Source organism: Ambystoma mexicanum, chromosome 2q, assembly GCF_040938575.1.
Source record: "Ambystoma mexicanum isolate Mex_15411 chromosome 2q, UKY_AmexF1_1, whole genome shotgun sequence".
Lineage (NCBI taxonomy): Eukaryota > Metazoa > Chordata > Amphibia > Caudata > Ambystomatidae > Ambystoma > Ambystoma mexicanum.
Window position 1 is genome coordinate 151,065,818 of NC_090924.1, and position 19,189 is coordinate 151,085,006.

At 48.5% G+C, this 19,189-nt stretch overlaps 1 protein-coding gene across 12 annotated transcripts in view; it reads left to right on the plus strand.

The window, feature by feature from the left end:
- The window catches only part of OBSCN (obscurin, cytoskeletal calmodulin and titin-interacting RhoGEF), a 3,169,051-nt gene that overhangs the window by 1,818,197 nt on the left and 1,331,665 nt on the right, over positions 1–19,189 (plus strand). For all 12 annotated transcript variants that reach the window (XM_069647058.1, XM_069647065.1, XM_069647061.1 and 9 more), the window contains one exon: positions 15,024–15,145. In XM_069647058.1, the coding sequence (XP_069503159.1) occupies positions 15,024–15,145 (122 nt within the window). The remainder of the gene's footprint in view (positions 1–15,023; positions 15,146–19,189) is intronic.

Genomic DNA, 19,189 nt, shown 5'->3' on the forward strand with positions numbered 1-19,189 from the left:
AACTCCTGTCCATCAGTGCCCTTTTTCCATTTCTCGTGGCCTGTCTTCGCACCAGGGCGTCCCTCGTCTGATTGTGGCCCCCTCTCCAAAGTCTCCACAGGGCTGCGTGAGTCCTTCTTTGCCTATTGGCAAGATAAACCAGCCGCTGCTTTCCTGCTCTCCTCTTGAATAGGGATCAGGCTGGGAGTAGCCTGGAATCTCCCACCGGTGCCTCCTGACAGTGGCGCACAACTCACCTGCTGTACTTTCTTCCTCCGCACATTGGTTCCTCCCTTATCTTCCGTCAACAAGTCCGGTGGGGTTTATGTCCTTTGCATGCACCTGTGCGCTATCCATCACAGGTCCAGGAGGGAGAACAGTCCTACAGGTACGCCTCTAATCAGCAGCCATCTTGGAAATCACTAAGTGACTTTTTCAGAAGATGACTCTGTTTATTGAAAATACGCTCAAACTGTATTATTCTGTACTTGTGTGTGCTGTACTTGTGTTTGTTGTGCGTCTGCCAGAAAAGGGAGCATGGTTGGAACTACTTGAACCACGGTTAACAATTGCCTGGATGACAACAATCTTAAATCATGTGCCAACAAGATCAAGGTCACTGTGCTTGATTCCGACCACCGTCTTTGGACTCCTTACTTGTGGCCCCTCCACCTCAACCGTTTTCCCACGTCTTAATGAAAAGGTCAGGAATTGTAGCTATATCTTGCACTGTCAACTGTCATTGAAGACAAAGATAACTAAAGTGGTTCAGTGTTGTTGCTCCCATAAAGGAACTGTAAGTAGTTGTTTTAAGGTCTTGGGTAAGCCACAATGCGTTGCAACTGGGCTGGCCCTGTCACCTCGTTAATCTGGACCTGTCACCTCTGTGATGTGGTCACGTGGCATGACAGCAACGTTCTGCCGTCACACGCAGTTAATAATTAAAGTGGCGGCCCCGCACCACAGGCATTGCGTGCCGGGAGCCTGATACAGCAAGACCTGAGTCCATCTGTTCCTTTCAGAGACGGGTGGGACAAGGCCTGCATGAGGTGGGCCTGGGGCACAGATCACAATATTGGCGACGAGGATGCAGCAGGGTAGGGGGAAGGTTTTCGGATGTTGATTTCATCTCTGCCAACCTAATCCGACGCCTGCCAGGTGCATCAATCATCGCGGTAAGGCAAACACCGCCATTTTGTGTTCCCAACGGCCGCGGCTCCACCGTGGAGTGCTTGTGTGCCATGTGGAGACATTTTGGATCCCACAGGGCTATAGCCCACAAGCAGGGCCACAGGGGCCCTTTCTCAATAAAAAAAAGGGAGATTTTTTTTTTCTCTCTCCTTTTTCTACCATCAAAATTTTTCAGTCCCACTGAGGTGACATCCGGAGGGGCAAACATGCCACAGACCTAGGCGTAGCCGCCCAGAGGGAGCAGAGTGGGCGCAGCACAGAGGTCAACGTCACTGAATTGCACTAGCAGTTGCAGGTCGCGGCCTTCTTCCACATAGGAGGTTCCTGGCGTCCTGCGGCCATGAGTGATATGGATGACATCCAGGGAGCTGGTGTCATGATCTCTGCTTCCAAAAGGTCAGGGTTTTCCCAACTCCCTTGGAAGCAGATCCATAACCCAGGTTCCGAGTGCCAACCAGTCCCAATTGGGACCTTTTGGACCCAGTCCTGGCGCCAGTGGCACCAGGCTCATAAATATGCCCATTCCCAGCGCTGGAAGCGCCGGGCTCATAATGCTTGGGTGGACTTACCTGCAGCAGACCATGCTGCTTACTTGCCTGCCAGTTGAGTCTCTGATCCTCTTCTGTTTGGAACTACTTTTCCTGTTGGGTGGGGCAGGAGCCACTCCCTAGATTCAGAACACTGGAACTCTTCTGGAAAGCAGGAACTCTTTTCTTACCTAGGCGTGGCTGTGGAAGGAGACACCTAAGCACTACAGGAGGCTATTTAAACCACACCCGATGGATGAATCTTGCTTTGCGTTATTCTGCATCCTCAGCAGCAGAACGCTCATCGTGTCTTCTGCATCTGATCCTGGGCCTAAGGAAAAAGGCTTACCATCCTGAATCCAGTCTTCAGCAACACCTATAAAGACAAGAAAGAACAGGTTAGCATTACGGTCTTCAGTGACAGCTCTTCACTTACCTGGTCCATCGGCTGTCACCTACGCCTCGCGCTGCATTCCGGCATCTGAAAGACAAAGGCTTACCTACTCTTCGTGCGCTCCGGAGGTCTTCACACTGCATTCCGGCATCTGAAAGACAAAAGCTTACCAACTCTTCGCACGCTCCGGAGGCCTTCAGCGCTGCATCCCGCATCTGAAAGACAAAACAAGGTGCGTTTAAAGACATTGGGGAACTTTAATACTCACGTGCCATTACTCCTTTCCACATCTAACCCAGTGGGTATTCCGGCACCCTGCAGCCGCCCCGAACTTGTTCCTGCAAAATAAAAAGACAGTTAGAGCGCATCGTGAAGCAGGCAACAAGCGCTTACTTACGTGCTTCCAGGCGCTTCTATTCATCACGCAGGCTCCATCTTCAACTCACTTCAGCCCGCCATCCGCCATCGCCGGAACCCTGCAAAACAAGAGACATCATTACTAAAGACTTTAAAGACATTAGAATTACTCGAAACTTACCGTTCATGCAGTAAACGATGGACAGCAGTCCTCTGAAGTCAAGAGGCCTGCTCCCCTTATCCAGTGAAGAAACTGGTTACAGCACCCTGCCTCGAGGCAGATGGAGAGCACGGCGTTCACTTACCTAAGGTGAGAGCGTTAACCTTTGGGGTTCTACAGGAGAAGAGAAAGGGAAGAAGAGAGAGACATTCAATAACCCAGTTCATTAATCCCACATTTTCTATCTGCAGACATCTTACCCTTCGAGCCAGACATACAGTGCACAGAGGTCCAGCCCAAAGAGCCAGCCGTGTGTTACACATCACCTTTGAAGATACGGTATACGCCCAGTCAAGACCGGCGCCTCTAAGGGAATCAGGTGAGCGTTACAGAACGCAAAGCCTACCACAAAACTCCCGTCCAGGCGCTATGGAAACCTCGGATACCGACCAGCTAGCCCAGTTACTCTGGGAACTAAGGGCAGAAGTGCATGCAGCCCGTCAGGAAACGAACGCTCTAAGAAGGGAACTGATTATTTCCAAGGAGCGAACAGATGATCTCGCTAGACAATTGCTACAGTCACAAGCCGGACAGACCCCGTTACCCGCATCTGGGGGAAATCTTCCTTCTACATCCTCTATGAATCCAGTGCAGATCAACCTACCTGGGAATGTACCTCTGGCTCCGCCCGAACGATTTTCTGGTGACCCAAAGAGGTTTGCAGTATTTATTAATCAGTGCCGGTTGCATTTCTTATGCCGGCCAGCAGCCTTTCCAACTGATCAAGCTAAAGTAGCTTTCGTGCTTTCGTACCTTAGTGGCAATGCGGCAGACTGGTCGATCCCTCTAGTAAATCAAGATGATCCGGTCCTCCATGATTTTCAAGCTTTTCAGCTCAGTATGGAAAAACTGTTCGCAAGACATTCACAGGGGCAGGCCTTGAACAATGAGCTTCTTTCGTTGCGACAAGGTAATCAAGACCTTTTGGCTTATATTGCGTCTTTCAACAGACTGATAGTGGAAACTCACTGGCCTGAGGACAAAAGGATTACGCTGTTTTATAGAGGTCTACGCGGAGAGCTCAAAGATCTGTTAGCCCAAGTAGTGAATCCCCCACAAGATTGTTCGGACTATATAGACTTAGTCGTTCAAATAGATCACAGACTGCAGAACAGGAAGGCCGATCGTTCCAAGTTTGATGCTCGAGTATTTTCCAAACCGCCAACTCCTTCCAAAGGAGTAGACTCCGGGGAACCCATGCAAATAGGGGGTCTGAAAGGTCCTCTAACACAAAAGGAGCGGGAAAGGAGAAAACAGTTGCAATTATGCCTCTATTGCGGAAACTCAGGGCACTTTCTTCGAGACTGTCCGGTGAAACCTGCCAAGAAGGCAGTAGGAGCTGCAGTTACCAAAGTTACAAACTCTGAGCAGGGAAACGACCTCGCCCGACAAGAATAGAGGTCCTCTTGCCGAGCGTGAAAACCAGTTCCGTGACCTCGCATTTCGTGATACCTATGGTCCTCATTAGCCCTAATAATCCGGATCGATTACATGCAATTGAAGCTTACGTCGACAGCGGTGCCATCGGCAATTATGTGGATCATGAAATGGTTTTGAGGATGAATCTAACTCTTTGTCCCAAGGCTGTAAAGGACGTCATTACTACGGTGGATGGTACCGAGATAGCCTCCGGGCCAGTAACGCATACCACTCAAGAAGTGACGCTAGTAAGTCAAGATGGACACCATGAGAAGATCGTGTTCGATGTGATCAAGGCCCCTCAGTTTCAGATTATTCTAGGAATACCTTGGTTAGAGAAACACAATCCTCTGATCGATTGGCGAGCAAGAACGGTCCAGTTTCCAGAATGTGTCTCTACTTGTCACCCTCCACCTGGTGTTGCACTGGCAGCAATTTCTTCAGAGACTCCCCAGTTACCTCCCGAATACCTAGAATACCAAGATGTTTTCCGGAAGGATCAGGCTAACTCTCTACCTCCTCATAGGTCTTATGACTGCCAGATCGACCTGATACCTGGATCTACTCCTCCTTGTAGTAGAATTTATGCCCTCACCGAGCCTGAGAACCTTCACCTTCGACAATACCTGGATCAATACCTGGCAAATGGGTTTATTCATCCTTCCAAGTCCCCTGCTTCTTCAGCTTTGTTCTTCGTTCCAAAAAAGGAAGGAGACCTTAGAACTTGTATAGATTATCGCTCCCTGAACCAGATCACCGTTAAGAATAGATATCCGTTACCTTTGATCCCTGAACTCCTGGACCAAGTCAGAAAAGCATGCATATATACAAAGCTGGATCTTAGAGGAGCTTACCACTTGGTACGAGTAAAAGAGGGCGATGAATGGAAGACGGCCTTCCGCACCAAGTATGGGCTATTTGAATATCAGGTCATGCCCTTCGGACTTTGTAATGCCCCGGCCGCCTTTCAATATTTTATGAACAATGTCCTCAGAGAGCTCATAGATGTGTGTGTTGTTGTTTACATTGACGACATCCTCGTTTATTCTTCATCGGAATCTGAACATCGGAAACACGTGAAAATGGTCCTCGAAAGATTGCGTCAACACAAACTTTTCGCTAAGTTGGAAAAATGTGTTTTCAACGTGACTGAAGTTGAATTCTTGGGATTCATATTATCACCTGGCGGAGTGCGTATGTATTCAAAGAAGGTCGATGCAGTTCTCAAATGGCCATCACCATCCTCCGTAAAAGGTGTGCAAAGCATGTTAGGCTTCGCTAACTTTTACCGCAGGTTTATCCCCGAATTCTCTCGAATAGTCCAGCCCATCACTGCCTTGTTAAAGAAAAACAAACGTTTTTAATGGTCTACCGAGGCGGAACAAGCTTTCCAGGATTTGAAGACTAAATTTATCTCTGCACCAATCTTAAAACACCCTCGCCCCGAACTCCCCTACATCGTGGAAACTGATGCTTCAAGCCTTGCCATGGGGGCAGTTCTATCACAAAAGGACCCGGTAACCAATCAGTTGCATCCCGTGGCATTTTGGTCCCGCAAATTCTCGCCTCCTGAAATCAATTACACGATTACTGACAAGGAACTTCTGGCTATCAAGTCTGCCTTTAAGGCTTGGCGGCATTATCTGCTGGGGGCCCGACACACCGTTACTGTGATTACGGATCACCGAAACCTGCAATATTTGAAAACCGCAAAAGCCCAATCCTCTAGACAACTCCGTTGGGCATTATTCTTTACCGAGTTTGACTTCATAATTACCTAGCGACCTGGTACAAAAAACGGTAAAGCTGATGCCCTTTCTCGGATGGGAGTGGAAGAACACTTGATCAACCCTAAACCTGTACCAATCATTCCCGAACAAAGAATTCTGGATGTAATCGCCACAGAATCCATAGAGGAAGTTAAGGATAAAGCCAGGCAACTTGTAACTCCAGCAGACATACAGAATTGGCATCTGCAGGGAAAGGACTTTGCAGTAAAGGACAACTTATTGTATTTCCAAGAACGATTATACCTACCCAGCACAGATTTACAGAAAAAAGTAATCTCTTGTTATCACGATTCTTTAATGGAAGGACATCCCGGTATGGCCAAGACCTCAGAAAAGATCACGCGCTACTTCTGGTGGCCGTCTTGGAAAAAAGATATCAGAGACTTTATAATGTCCTGTGGAGTATGCGCCCAAAACAAGAGTCAAAAGGAAAGACCAGCAGGCCTCTTACGCCCTATTGACATCCCACCTCGCCCTTGGCATACGCTTTCTATGGACTTCATCACCGATCTACCTCCATGCTCCGGATACAATACGATTCTAGTAATCGTGGACTTATTCTCCAAGATGGCGCATTTCATTACGCTCAAAGGCTTGCCAACAGCAGCAACTCTGGCCCGAGAATTTCTCAAAAACATCGTCCGACTGCACGGTTTTCCTTCGGTTCTAATTTCGGATCGAGGTAGTCAATTTATTTCTCATTTTTGGCGAAGTTGCTGTCGGTCGGCTCAAATTGATGTGAGACTATCGACCAGTCACCACCCTCAGACCGACGGACAAACCGAGCGGACCAATCAAACTCTGGAACAGTATTTACGCTGCATGCTGCAACAAAATGAAAAAACTTGGAAAGACATCCTTTGGATAGCCGAATATGCCTACAATAACTCTGTCCATTTGGGAACTGGGAAAACCCCGTTTTTTCTTTTGTACGGCAGTCACCCTCGAACCTCGGAGTTGGATCCCATCCAAGATCTTGAAACACCAGCAGTAGACTACCTGCATTCTACAATCACCCAAGCCTTTAAGGAAGCTGTTTCTCACCTTCAAAGGACTAAAGAACAATACAAGAAAGGAGCAGATCAACATCGGAAGGAAGCCCCTCAATATCAAGTAGGGGATCAAGTCTGGTTATCCACCAAATATCTACCTCTAAAAGGGCCACGCACATTCAACCCAAGATACCTTGGTCCCTATTCCATCACTACCATAGTAAACCCAGTAGCGGTCAAGTTGGACTTGCCCCCGCACATGAAGATACATCCGGTCTTCCACGTCTCTCTATTAAAACCCGTGCAACCTCAAACCCGACTAACCAAATCTCCAAAACCTATCCTAGTTGATGGAGAACTCGAGTTTGAAGTCAAAAGCATTCTGGACTCCAAGATCTCCAAATCTAAACTATTCTACCTAATTGACTGGAAAGGCTACGGCCCCCAAGAGAGATCCTGGGAACCTGCTCAATATGTCCACGCTCCTCGCCTAATCAAAAGATTTCACCGAACATTTCCTGACAAGCCAAAACCCCCGGAGAAGCCCGGTTTGGGAGGGGCCTTGAGGGGGGGTACTGTCATGATCTCTGCTTCCAAAAGGTCAGGGTTTTCCCAACTCCCTTGGAAGCAGATCCATAACCCAGGTTCCGAGTGCCAACCAGTCCCAATTGGGACCTTTTGGACCCAGTCCTGGCGCCAGTGGCACCAGGCTCATAAATATGCCCAGTCCCAGCGCTGGAAGCGCCGGGCTCATAATGCTTGGGTGGACTTACCTGCAGCAGACCATGCTGCTTACTTGCCTGCCAGTTGAGTCTCTGATCCTCTTCTGTTTGGAACTACTTTTCCTATTGGGTGGGGCAGGAGCCACTCCCTAGATTCAGAACACTGGAACTCTTCTGGAAAGCAGGAACTCTTTTCTTACCTAGGCGTGGCTGTGGAAGGAGACACCTAAGCACTACAGGAGGCTATTTAAACCACACCCGATGGATGAATCTTGCTTTGCGTTACTCTGCATCCTCAGCAGCAGAACGCTCATCGTGTCTTCTGCATCTGATCCTGGGCCTAAGGAAAAAGGCTTACCATCCTGAATCCAGTCTTCAGCAACACCTATAAAGACAAGAAAGAACAGGTTAGCATTACGATCTTCAGTGACAGCTCTTCACTTACCTGGTCCATCGGCTGTCACCTACGCCTCGCGCTGCATTCCGGCATCTGAAAGACAAAGGCTTACCTACTCTTCGTGCGCTCCGGAGGTCTTCACACTGCATTCCGGCATCTGAAAGACAAAAGCTTACCAACTCTTCGCACGCTCCGGAGGCCTTCGGCGCTGCATCCCGCATCTGAAAGACAAAACAAGGTGCGTTTAAAGACATTGGGGAACTTTAATACTCACGTGCCATTACTCTTTTCCACATCTAACCCAGTGGGTATTCCGGCACCCTGCAGCCGCCCCGAACTTGTACCTGCAAAATAAAAAGACAGTTAGAGCGCATCGTGAAGCAGGCAACAAGCGCTTACTTACGTGCTTCCAGGCGCTTCTATTCATCACACGGGCTCCATCTTCAACTCACTTCAGCCCGCCATCCGCCATCGCCGGAACCCTGCAAAACAAGAGACATCATTACTAAAGACTTTAAAGACATTAGAATTACTCAAAACTTACCGTTCGTGCAGTAAACGACGGACAGCAGTCCTCTGAAGTCAAGAGGCCTGCTCTCCTTATCCAGTGAAGAAACTGGTTACAGCACCCTGCCTCGAGGCGGATGGAGAGCACGGCGTTCACTTACCTAAGGTGAGAGCGTTAACCTTTGGGGTTCTACAGGAGAAGAGAAAGGGAAGAAGAGAGAGACATTCAATAACCCAGTTCATTAATCCCACATTTTCTATCTGCAGACATCTTACCCTTCGAGCCAGACATACAGTGCACAGAGGTCCAGCCCAAAGAGCCAGCCGTGTGTTACACATCACCTTTGAAGATACGGTATACGCCCAGTCAAGACCGGCGCCTCTACGGGAATCAGGTGAGCGTTACAGCTGGTCAAGGCACTGCAAATAACCTTCGGGCAAGAAGGACTCCACACCAACAAGGGACACTGGCCCCAATGCCAGAATTTGACACTTCAGAAAATCCCTTGAAGCTGGGACCGAAATGGTTACTCTGGATAGAGAAGTTGGACATGTATTTCAGAGCAACCGTTGAGACAGAGGATGAGGCAAAGATTGCGACCCTCATATACTCCGCTGGTTCGGAGGTACATAAGATCTTCAGGTCTCTCACTCCCACAGACAACTCTTATGAAGCAGCAAAGGACAACCTGAAAGAGCACTTCTTGCTGTTAGCCAATCAGGACTATGAAAGGTTCATTATGTTCAGCGAGAAGCAGAAGGAGGAGGAATCCCTGGACCAGTTTTATAGCAGACTCTGTCCTCTAGCATTACGTGCGAATGGGAGAATTAGGACAGCATGGTTAGAAACCAACTGATACAAGGTTGCGCTTGGGGCAAGCTGCGCCGCCAAGTGCTGCGTGGTCTGTCACTAACCAGCATCCTGGGGATGGGCAGATCATACGAACTGGCGGAGAGGCGTGCAAAGAAAATGGACGCTGAGATTCGTTTGCTCAAAGTGGAAGACGCATGTGTGATTGGGTTCCCGCAGAACGCTGGTCCAGCAATGCCCAGATGGAACATGAGGAGAAATTTAACACTGCAGCCATGCCCCAAGTGTGGCTAAAACCTTCTGCATGTTCGGCGAATGCCCAGCGAAAGGGAGGGTGTGCGGGTGCTGCGGAACAGCGGGTAATTTTGCAAGGATGTGTAAAGCCCCCACTCCGGTGACCATCCCCAGAGGGCCCAGCAGGATGCCCAGTGACAATACACAACAACAGAGGGAAGTGGCAATTGTCGAACAGGAGGAACCAAGTTAACTGGCGGAAAAAGAAGAGGAGGAAGAAGAGATCTTCTTCATCTCGAGCGTAGACACTATAAAGAAGAAAAGGAGACAACTATGGGTACAGTATCTGAGAGCAGAGCAAAAATGCCAGTACTTGAAGATACGGGAGCATCAGTGTGCGTGATGGTGGCCCGCCATTACAAAGCTCTGCCAGGACCCCCACCACTGTCGGAAGCCAGGGCTAAGATTTTCACATTTGGGGGCACCTGACCAATACAGCTCAAAGGCATGTTCATTACAAAAGTGGCCCATGAAGGGAAGGAAATTAGAGCCAAGTTCTTCGTCACTGACATAAGGGCCCACTCACTACGGTGCTGCGTGATAGCAGAGGTCCTTGGAATTGTACATTTCGCTTTTAGAGTCTATGCCAAAGATATCAACAAGATCCTTGAGAGGTTCAAGTCAGTGTTCGAGGACGTTGGCAAACTACGGGTGAACCTGTCAAGCTACACCTTGACGAAACGGTACGCAAGACTACACTGGAACGCTGTTGGATTCCTTTTAATCTCAGGCAGCAGGTAGAACAAAAATTGCAGAGCCTGGTGAGAGTGGACATCAACAAAAGAGTTTATGGTCCCACCAATGGGTATCCCCCATCGTCGTGGCGAGCAAACCTAAGCAACATATTTGGTCAACATGAGACTTCCATTCCGGCTATTAAGTGTGAACGTCACATAACCCTGACTCTGGACGACGTAGTAGGGGAACTACAAGGTGCAAGAGTGTTTTCAAAGCTGGATCTGCGGTCTGGGTACCCTCAGCTTGAGCTCCACCCAGGCTTGCGGTACATTACCACCTTTACGACCCACCAAGGCTTCTATCAATACAAACGTTAGAGCTTCAGGGTCTCGTCCGCTGCACTAGTATTTCAGAATGTTAAACGTGGAGCATGGGGAGGTCTTGATGGGGTCATCAATCTCCGCTATGACATCTTGGTCTATGCCCCGTCAGAGGCTGAACACATGACAAGACTCGAACAGACACTAGAAATAATTCAGCTCCTTGGGCTCACTTTACATTGTGAGAAGTGCGAGTTCCTGAAAAACAGCATAGAGTTCTTCTGATTCGTATTCCACGAGAACAGCATCTCCCCAGACCCGCTGAAAATGTGTGACATTCAGGAGGCAAGTCTACCCGAGAATGTGTCTGAAATCAGGAGCTTCATTGGGATGGTGACATATTTCGGTCGCTTTACACCAAACTTGGTGACCCTTTCCGAGCCCCTCAGGCTGCTTTCGAGAAAGGACAAAATGTGGGAGTGGACCGCCAAAGAACAAGATGCCTTTGATACCATCAAATGGGCACTCATGGGAAAGTAGTGCATGGCAATCTTCGATCCAACGAGAGAATCGGAGATCATTGTTGATGCCAGCCCACTCGGGCTGGTAGCAGTACTGTTACAATAGGATGTGCAGGGTCAGATGAGACTGATTGCATATGCCAGCAAGGCGCTAACCAACACCGAGCAGTGCTACTCCCAGATCGAAAGGGAGGCACTGGCCATCCTATGGGGATGCCGGCATCTTAGTATATACATACTCGGCCAACCTGTTTCGGTAGTGACTGACCACAACCTGCTACTTCCCATCATGGCAGGGTCCAATCCACGCCTGCCCCAATAATCGAACGCTGGATGCTGGATGCTGCTGCTAATGGAGTACAGGTTGGCGCTGACATTCAGACCTGGAGCCCACAATTCCGCAGACTACCTCTTGGGTCACCCGAGGAAAGGGAAAGGACAAGAAAACACGGAACAAGTGGCAATGGAAGAGCATATTCTCATGGCCATAGAGGCCGCCCAACCCCTTGCACTCACCATTCAGGAAGTGGCAGAAGCATCGAACAGTGATAGGTATTTTGAGGTAGTCAAAGCAGCCATGTCCAGTGGTGATTGGAAAACTGTCCTGTCCAACCCTCAAACGAAAGGAGTCGAAGCACACAAGTCCTGGAACAGCTGTGGAGGGTGAGGCATGAGCTGTCGACAACTGAAGAAGGACTGATCTTATAAGGACATCAGCTGGTACTCCCCCAGGCACTAGTAGGCAGAGGGACAGAGTTGGAGCACTGTGGCCATCAGGTAACGGCCAAGACCAAGTCAAGGCTAAGGCTGAAGGTCTGGTTCCCGGGTCTGGAGGTGAAAGTGGATGAGTTTGTCGCGAACTGCATCAGGTGTCAGCCAACCGCCCAGTCAACAAAGAACCGAGGATAGAGTCCATGCCTCGCAGCAACCAGCCGTGGGGTGTTGTCCACACAGACTTTGGGTCCACGGGGCAAGGGGTGTACTTCCTTGTGCTGATAGACCATTGGTCTCGGTATCCCGAGGTCGAGCTGGTTGAGTCCACATCATTTGACCAGGTGGTGCAGGTCTTGGAGAAGATGTTTGTGACCCATGGCTTCCCAAGGATAATGTGCTCGGAAAAATGGAATGCCATTTCTGGGGGAGAACTTTGCAGACTTCATGGCAGATTGTGGGATCACACACCAGAGAGTTACTCCACTATGGCCCATGGCCAACAATGAGGGCGAACGCTTTATGAGGACATTGAATAAAGTATTCTGCATAGCGCACGGTCAGGGCCAGGAACTAAGGAGTACTCTGTACCAATTCCTGAGGGAATACAGATCCACGCCTCACCGGTCCACAGTTGTGGCCCCAGCAGATGCACTCTTCAGGAGAGGCCCCAAGGACTCCTCCCAGAGATGGAAGGATGACCGTGGGGCCATCGATGATTAGAGAACGTCAGAAGATCGGGGGGGAATACACAATGATGAGGAAAACCTCTGTAGGCATCTCAAGCCTCCAGACATTACCATTGGGGACACCGTAATGGTGCGTAATCTTCACCCAGAAGGGAAATTATTCCTCACCTATGAGCCCTCCCCCATGAGGATGGTCCAAGTTAAAGAGTTGATGGTAACTGCTGCCGATCAAAGGGGAAAAGTGACTTGAAACTCAATTTCTTTTTCGAAAATGGGGTGAAAACGAGGAACTAGGAGAACGAGAGGAAGACGTTCCCCTGACGGGACCATCAGGTGTGGAACCAACACCAGGAGGTAGAGCAAACAATGAGATGCCGACGTCAGGCGGGAAGGAAAATGATGTCACTGAGGAGGCTGCTGGGAAAGGATATCCCAGCAGGGAAGGAAGAAGATGCCCTGCACGATTTCGAGACTATTAATGGGCGACTAGGCTCGAAACAGCCAAGTCCAGAATACATCATCCGATGTTGCCCATGTTGGGCTGGATCCAGTTTGGTATGTTACCATGTTTGCAATGTTTAAGACTGTCAGGGTTACGCTCATTGCCTTGTAGCATGTTTATTTCATTGTTATGAAAAAGGAGGAATGTGAGGTCATCACGTGGCGCGAAGGCAACATTCTGCCGTCGCGCGTAGTTAATAATAAAAAATGGGTGGTCCTGCATCACTGATGCGTTGGGAGCCCGATATGGCAAGACCTGAGTCTGTGTGTTCCTTTCAAGGACGGGTGGGACAAGGCCTGCATGTGGGGGGCCTGGGGCAATGCAGAACAACCTCTAGAATTGACTATGCCAATAGAATCTAATTAGCTCTTCCCAGGATATAATAAACAGGCTCTAAAGAGTTCAGTGCGAAGACACCAGCATTATCCAGAATCTATCACAAGGTTGCTTAGCCAATGGTGCATGCGGTCTCCATTGCCTTACCACTGACAGAGAATGTTATGGGAAGTTTGCAGTGCAATTTATATACTGATGCATGGTCTGGCCCCCAAATTCACTTTGACTTGCTTTCAGCATTCTATTTCTTTGGGACTGTTGGGACCAACAGGAACCTTTGCGCTATCACTCAAATTAAACACGGATGAGCAGGAGAAGCTACTCACTCCACTAGTTGGACCAATAGTTGGAGAACACTAGTTGATCTTGCTCCCACATGAGATAACAAGCATCTGTTCTCATTGTAGTTTAAGGATAAATCTTAAAACATTTTGTTTTGTTCATTCTATTTAAGCCTGCCTGGTGAATAATATACAGGTAAGAATGTCAGAGAATAGATAAACCTGCCCTGTGACGAATATTCAGATTGGACTGCCCGATGAATAATATACAGGTAACCTTGATCAGTAAATAATATACGGATAAGGATGCCAGGTGAATAGGCAAGCCTGTCCAGTGAATAATATGTAGGTAAGCCTGACCAATGATTAGTATACAGGTATACAGGCCTGGTGAATAGATAAACATGCCCAGTGAAAACTATATAGATAGGGCTGCTGGGCCAATGAGTGAGCATGCCCAGTGAATAATATACAGGTAATCCTGTATTGTGAATAGATAAGCCTGCCGGGTGAATAATATACAGGTAATCTTGTCGGGTGAATAATAATATACAGGTAAGCCTGACCAGTGGATAATGTACAGGTAAGCATGCCTAGTGAATAGGTAAACCTGCCTGGTGAAGAATATACAGGTAGAACTGCCTGGTGAATAGTTAAACCTGCCCCATGAATAATATACAGCTAAGCCAACCAATGAATAATATACACTTACTTGGTGCCAAGATGCTTGTATTAAGCGAATGATCATGCTCCATAAATAAACTTAGTACACATTCAGTTGGTTCAACATCCACGCTCTGAAACAGAATATTATAACTCAAGATAGCAGCTGCCTTTAAAAGACAGTTGTGAGGAGGGAATGAAGAGACAGGGCAGTGTGTGTTTGAGGTGATTTTCTATAGCTAATTACAGAATTGCTAAGAGCACATTTACTGCAAAGGTTTCAAGAAAGCAGTTGGTATCATGTGATAGGTAGCTAAGTAGGTTTTGTGTCAGATAACAATCGGCAAGTCTACTTTGTTTGACTATTTCCTATCTGCTTTAACAATGCACCAAGTCTTCAGCATTGTCTCTAGACACAGCTATTAATAAGGTGCATATTCTTATTCCTTTTTTGTTACGCGCACAGCTCCTTAACTATTCTGTTCTTTACAAATGCCCACTATACACAACAATAATCTCTCAAAAAACAAAACACAAAATGTATATTCGTGTTCAACATGTTTCGATTAACTACAACAGTGGTGATTCCACACAGTGCAAAAGCAAAGTAACATAGCATAGCAAAGCTAATCCCTTTGGCTTTGTCAGTGATTGTTTGGATTTCATGTCTCCTTTCCTTTGAAAGTCGCTTATGGTCTTAATGTTTTCGCTTTCCACAACAGGGAACAGGAAGGGGCTGAATCCACGACAGAGGAAGGACAGCTGCCACAGGTTGTGGTAGAGCTCTCTGATGTCCTTGTAGCGCCAGGAGCACCGTTGGCAAAATTTCAGTTGAAGGTCAAAGGTGAGCCTGCACTAACTATTGTAATGACATATCAGGCTTAATAAAATGTAGAGGTACAGGGACGACCACTGCCTTGCTGTGCATGCATGAACTTGAGAAAAATAATTCCCTACAAAATAACATACACTTTTTCTTATATATCTAATTTTGCATCTAACAATCGTTTTTTGATAGACGTTCTACACAAAGCAAAATTCCCTGCAATTTTTTATTCCCTTAATACATTTATTTTTACATCCCTTTTGCTTTAATCTGAAAAAAAGCATGGGGGAGGCCTGCAAAGCTCCCACATCTTCTCTCTCATACTTCACTACCTTGCACTCATTTTTGTACCCCAAACACTGTACCCAGTAAGTGCCCCTCCTTAGCAAGAATTCCCTTTTTCCAATTATTTTGGTGCTAACAGACCTACCCTCTCTTTCTCCAATTTCTTAGCTCTCACAGACTCCCCTTGTTCTACCAAATATCCACGATCCCCATACCTTTGCCATCATGGAAACTCCCTACTTCATGTGGTGCACATCTCTCTATGCAACTATTGACAGCTCTTGTCCCTTTTACTGTATGGCCACGTCCCTTCTCAGCTTACTATAAGGAGGTTCATTCTGGGCGCTGCTGTAGGGCTGCCACAGTGACCCTAAATAGACACTACAGACTTAGCAATCACTCTGATCCATCTTAGTGCTTCGTCGCATTTTATAACACGTATGCAGTCAATCCAGCGTGATCTCCACAATTTACACCGGCCATGTGCACAGTGAGGATATGCAATGATATGACATGATGATATGACATGATGATATGACATTCATAACGCGCCTGTACACAGGTGTTTCTAGGCGCGACAAGACAAGGAGGGGAAACAAAGAGAGGACAGAAACAATGATCCTCCTACGCCTTGTGTCATTCAGATCACGCAAGTGTGGGGAAGAGGGAGGGGAGAAGTGCCAGGGAAGAGGAGGAGGGGAGAAGTGCAGGTAAATCAATAAGTGCAGCCATCGGGTGGCTCATAAGCGCAGTGAGAAGGGACTGTAGGGTTGCAGGTACAGACCCTTAAGTGCATGGGGAGCCCAGAGGAAGTGCGAGGGCAACTGGAGATGCAGTAGCCTGGGCCCGAGTTGAGAGGGTAGCGAAGTGACCAGCACGCAGAGCAGTCAGGGACATCAGCAGGGGAGAGGAAGAAAGAAAGCAGAAAAGGATGGTCCTGAGCTGCTTCTGGAACCAGAGGTGGTTCTGCCCAAGTTTGAGAGAGGCAGGGGGGCTGTTCCAGAGGGAGGCCCCAGCCGATGAGAGAGATCTGCCCCCACTCTGTGCTTGGCGAAGCGTCTGACCCTGAGAGTTGGAGGTGGATGAGCAGAGAGCAGAGAGCACGAGAAGGGGGATGTTTAGGAAGAGAAAGTTGGAGGTAGTGCGGTCCCAGACCCCATAAAGCCTTGTGAAAGATGCAAAGGGTCTTGAATTTGACCCTTGCGGCCACAGAGAGCCAGTGGGGAGATTTCAGAGCTGGGGAGATACAATTCCTGGCTGTAGGCCAAGGATAAGTCTCTCAGTCCTGTTCTGGATAAATTGTAAATGTCGAAGAGTAGAGGTAGGCAGTTTTAGAAAGAGGCTGTGGCAGTAATCCATCCTATAGAGGACCAGAGCTCTGGAGACAGTGAGCATCTGGGGGAAAGTGAGAACAGGAAGAATACCTCTGAGGAGGTGCAGCTGGTAGTTTGACTTCTTAGAGACGTCGGGGATGTGAGGAGAGAAGGAGAGGGTGAAGCAGAGATTAGAGAGCAAGTCTTCATGGGTGTTCAGGAGAGCAGTTTCCGTGCTTCTGGCAGCTCTAAAGCCAGACTGGTGGTCGTGGAGACAACCAACAAATTTGGTATGCAGATTAAGCTGGGAGATGGCCAGCTTTTCCAGGTGTTTGCCCCGTAAAGGAATGATGGAGATCATGTGATAGCTAGCCGGAGAGGAAGGATAATCAGAAGGCTTCTTAAGAAGGGGGTGCACAAGGGAGTGCTTGAGGGGGGAGGGGAGAGTTCCAGTTGCAAAGGAGTGATTGCAGAAATCGGCCAAGTCTGGAGCAAGGGTGTTGATGTGGTCCTTGATGGTTTTGGATGAGCAGGGGAGCTAGATCGGACTTGTGTAGAAACATTGTCAGGGGTGAACAAAGGAAAGGAGGAGAAAGGAGGAGGAGAGACAACCACAGGCGGGCCAGGAGTGGTAGAGGAGGAGGTAGAGAAGAGAGGGTGGACAGGATGTCCTGAGGTTTAGTAGTGAAATGAGAACCAAGCTGTGCAGAGGGCATGGGAGGGAACAAGAGAGGTAGAGACTGCAGCAGGATTGGCCAGCTCCTTGCAGATTTTGAAAAGTTCGGCATAGTAGTTAGATTTTCTCAGAGATGCAGGCTTGGATGTAGGCTCTCTTCTTAGAAAGGCCAGAGAGTCTGTATCGCCTTTGGAGCAGGCGGTGGCCAGTTTGTCAGGGCGTGTGCCTGATGCCCTCCACTTCCTCTCAGCCGCCCTACACTTGCGTTTAAGGGTGGCGAAGTCAGAGTCATACCAAGAGTTGCACTTGGATTTGGGCTTCAAGTGGATCCTCATGACAGGGGCAAGGACATCCAGAGTGTTAGAGATAGAGAAATGAAGATTAGAGAGGGCTGTGTCAAGGTGTGAATCAGCCAAAGTTGCAGGAGGAGGAGAGAAAGTGGTGGCGAAAGCCTCAACTGACACACACTTCATGGGCCGGATGACCGAGAAGGTAGGTGGCAGTGCTGGAGTTGGCTTAACCTAAGAGGGTAGAGAGAGAGGATGGTGAAAAGGAGAAAATGGTCACTCCAAGAGAGAGGAGTGGTCAGAGGGTTAGAGAAGGGAAGGTCTGAGGAGATCATAAAATCCGGGGTGCCCCTGCAGAGTGAGTTGGGCAAGAATAGAGAGAATATAGAGAATAGAGAGAAAGAGAGAGTCGCAGAGGTTGCAAAAGGGTCCCAAAGAAGGGCTACTAGCATCCAGGTGGAGATTCAGGTCTCTGAGGAGAAGAACTTGAGAGATAGATGCAAGAAAAGAGGAGGAGAGGTCACCCCACTCAGAGAGGAAGAGGGCGGCCTGGCCAGGTGGCCTGTACATATTGGCCACTGTGAGAGGCCAAGGGGGATAGAGAGCCTGCAGACCAGGCATTCAAAGGAGGAATAGTCCTGCATTGGAATGATAGAAGCAGGGATCCACTCCGGGAAAATCAAGGCTACACCCACACTGGTAAGCACAAAAGTGATGGGTTGAAGGTTTTGAATGAATCTGAACCACTGGCATTGCTCTGGGCAACCTTCCACACCACTGTTTTTTAGCCCGTATGCGCCATTTCAAAAGGGGTCCAGCCATATGCAAATCAGTCAGGTACTGCCACCAGTGGTAGCAGCCCAGCCCAAACTGCTAGGCCAGATCCCCTCTGCACAGAAACACAAGCAACCCCAGACATGTTTCAGCCTTGTTGGGCCTCCTCAGTGAGGTGCAGCTTGGTTCCCTATGGCGCAGCGAACAATCGACCCACGTCTGGGCATACCCTCTCTCACATAGTGAGACAAACAGTAAGCACAAAAGTGATGGGTGGAAGGTTTTGAATGAATCTGAGCCACTGGCAATGGCTGGGCAGGCTGAAAAATGATGGTCTGGAGGGTTGCTCAGAGCTTTGCCCGTGGTTATGATTAATTCAAAACCTTCCAGCCATCACCTTTCTGTTTTGCTAAAGTCACCCCGAGTGAGACGGGTATGCCCAGACGTGGGTCCCGAGTCTGACGGGCCTAGTGACCCAAGCTACTCCTCACTGATGATGCCCAACAAGGCTGAAACATGTCTGGGAATGCTTGTGGTCTTGTGCAGAAGGGATGTGACCTAGCAATTCGGACTGGACTGCCCCTTTTGGGGTAGGACCAAGCCTGATTTGCATATGGTTTTTCCCCTTCTGTAATGGCTTGGCAGGCTGAAAAACGATGGTCTGGAGGGTTGCCCTGAGCTTTGCCTGTGGTTATGATTAATTCAAAACCTTCCAGCCGTCACCTTT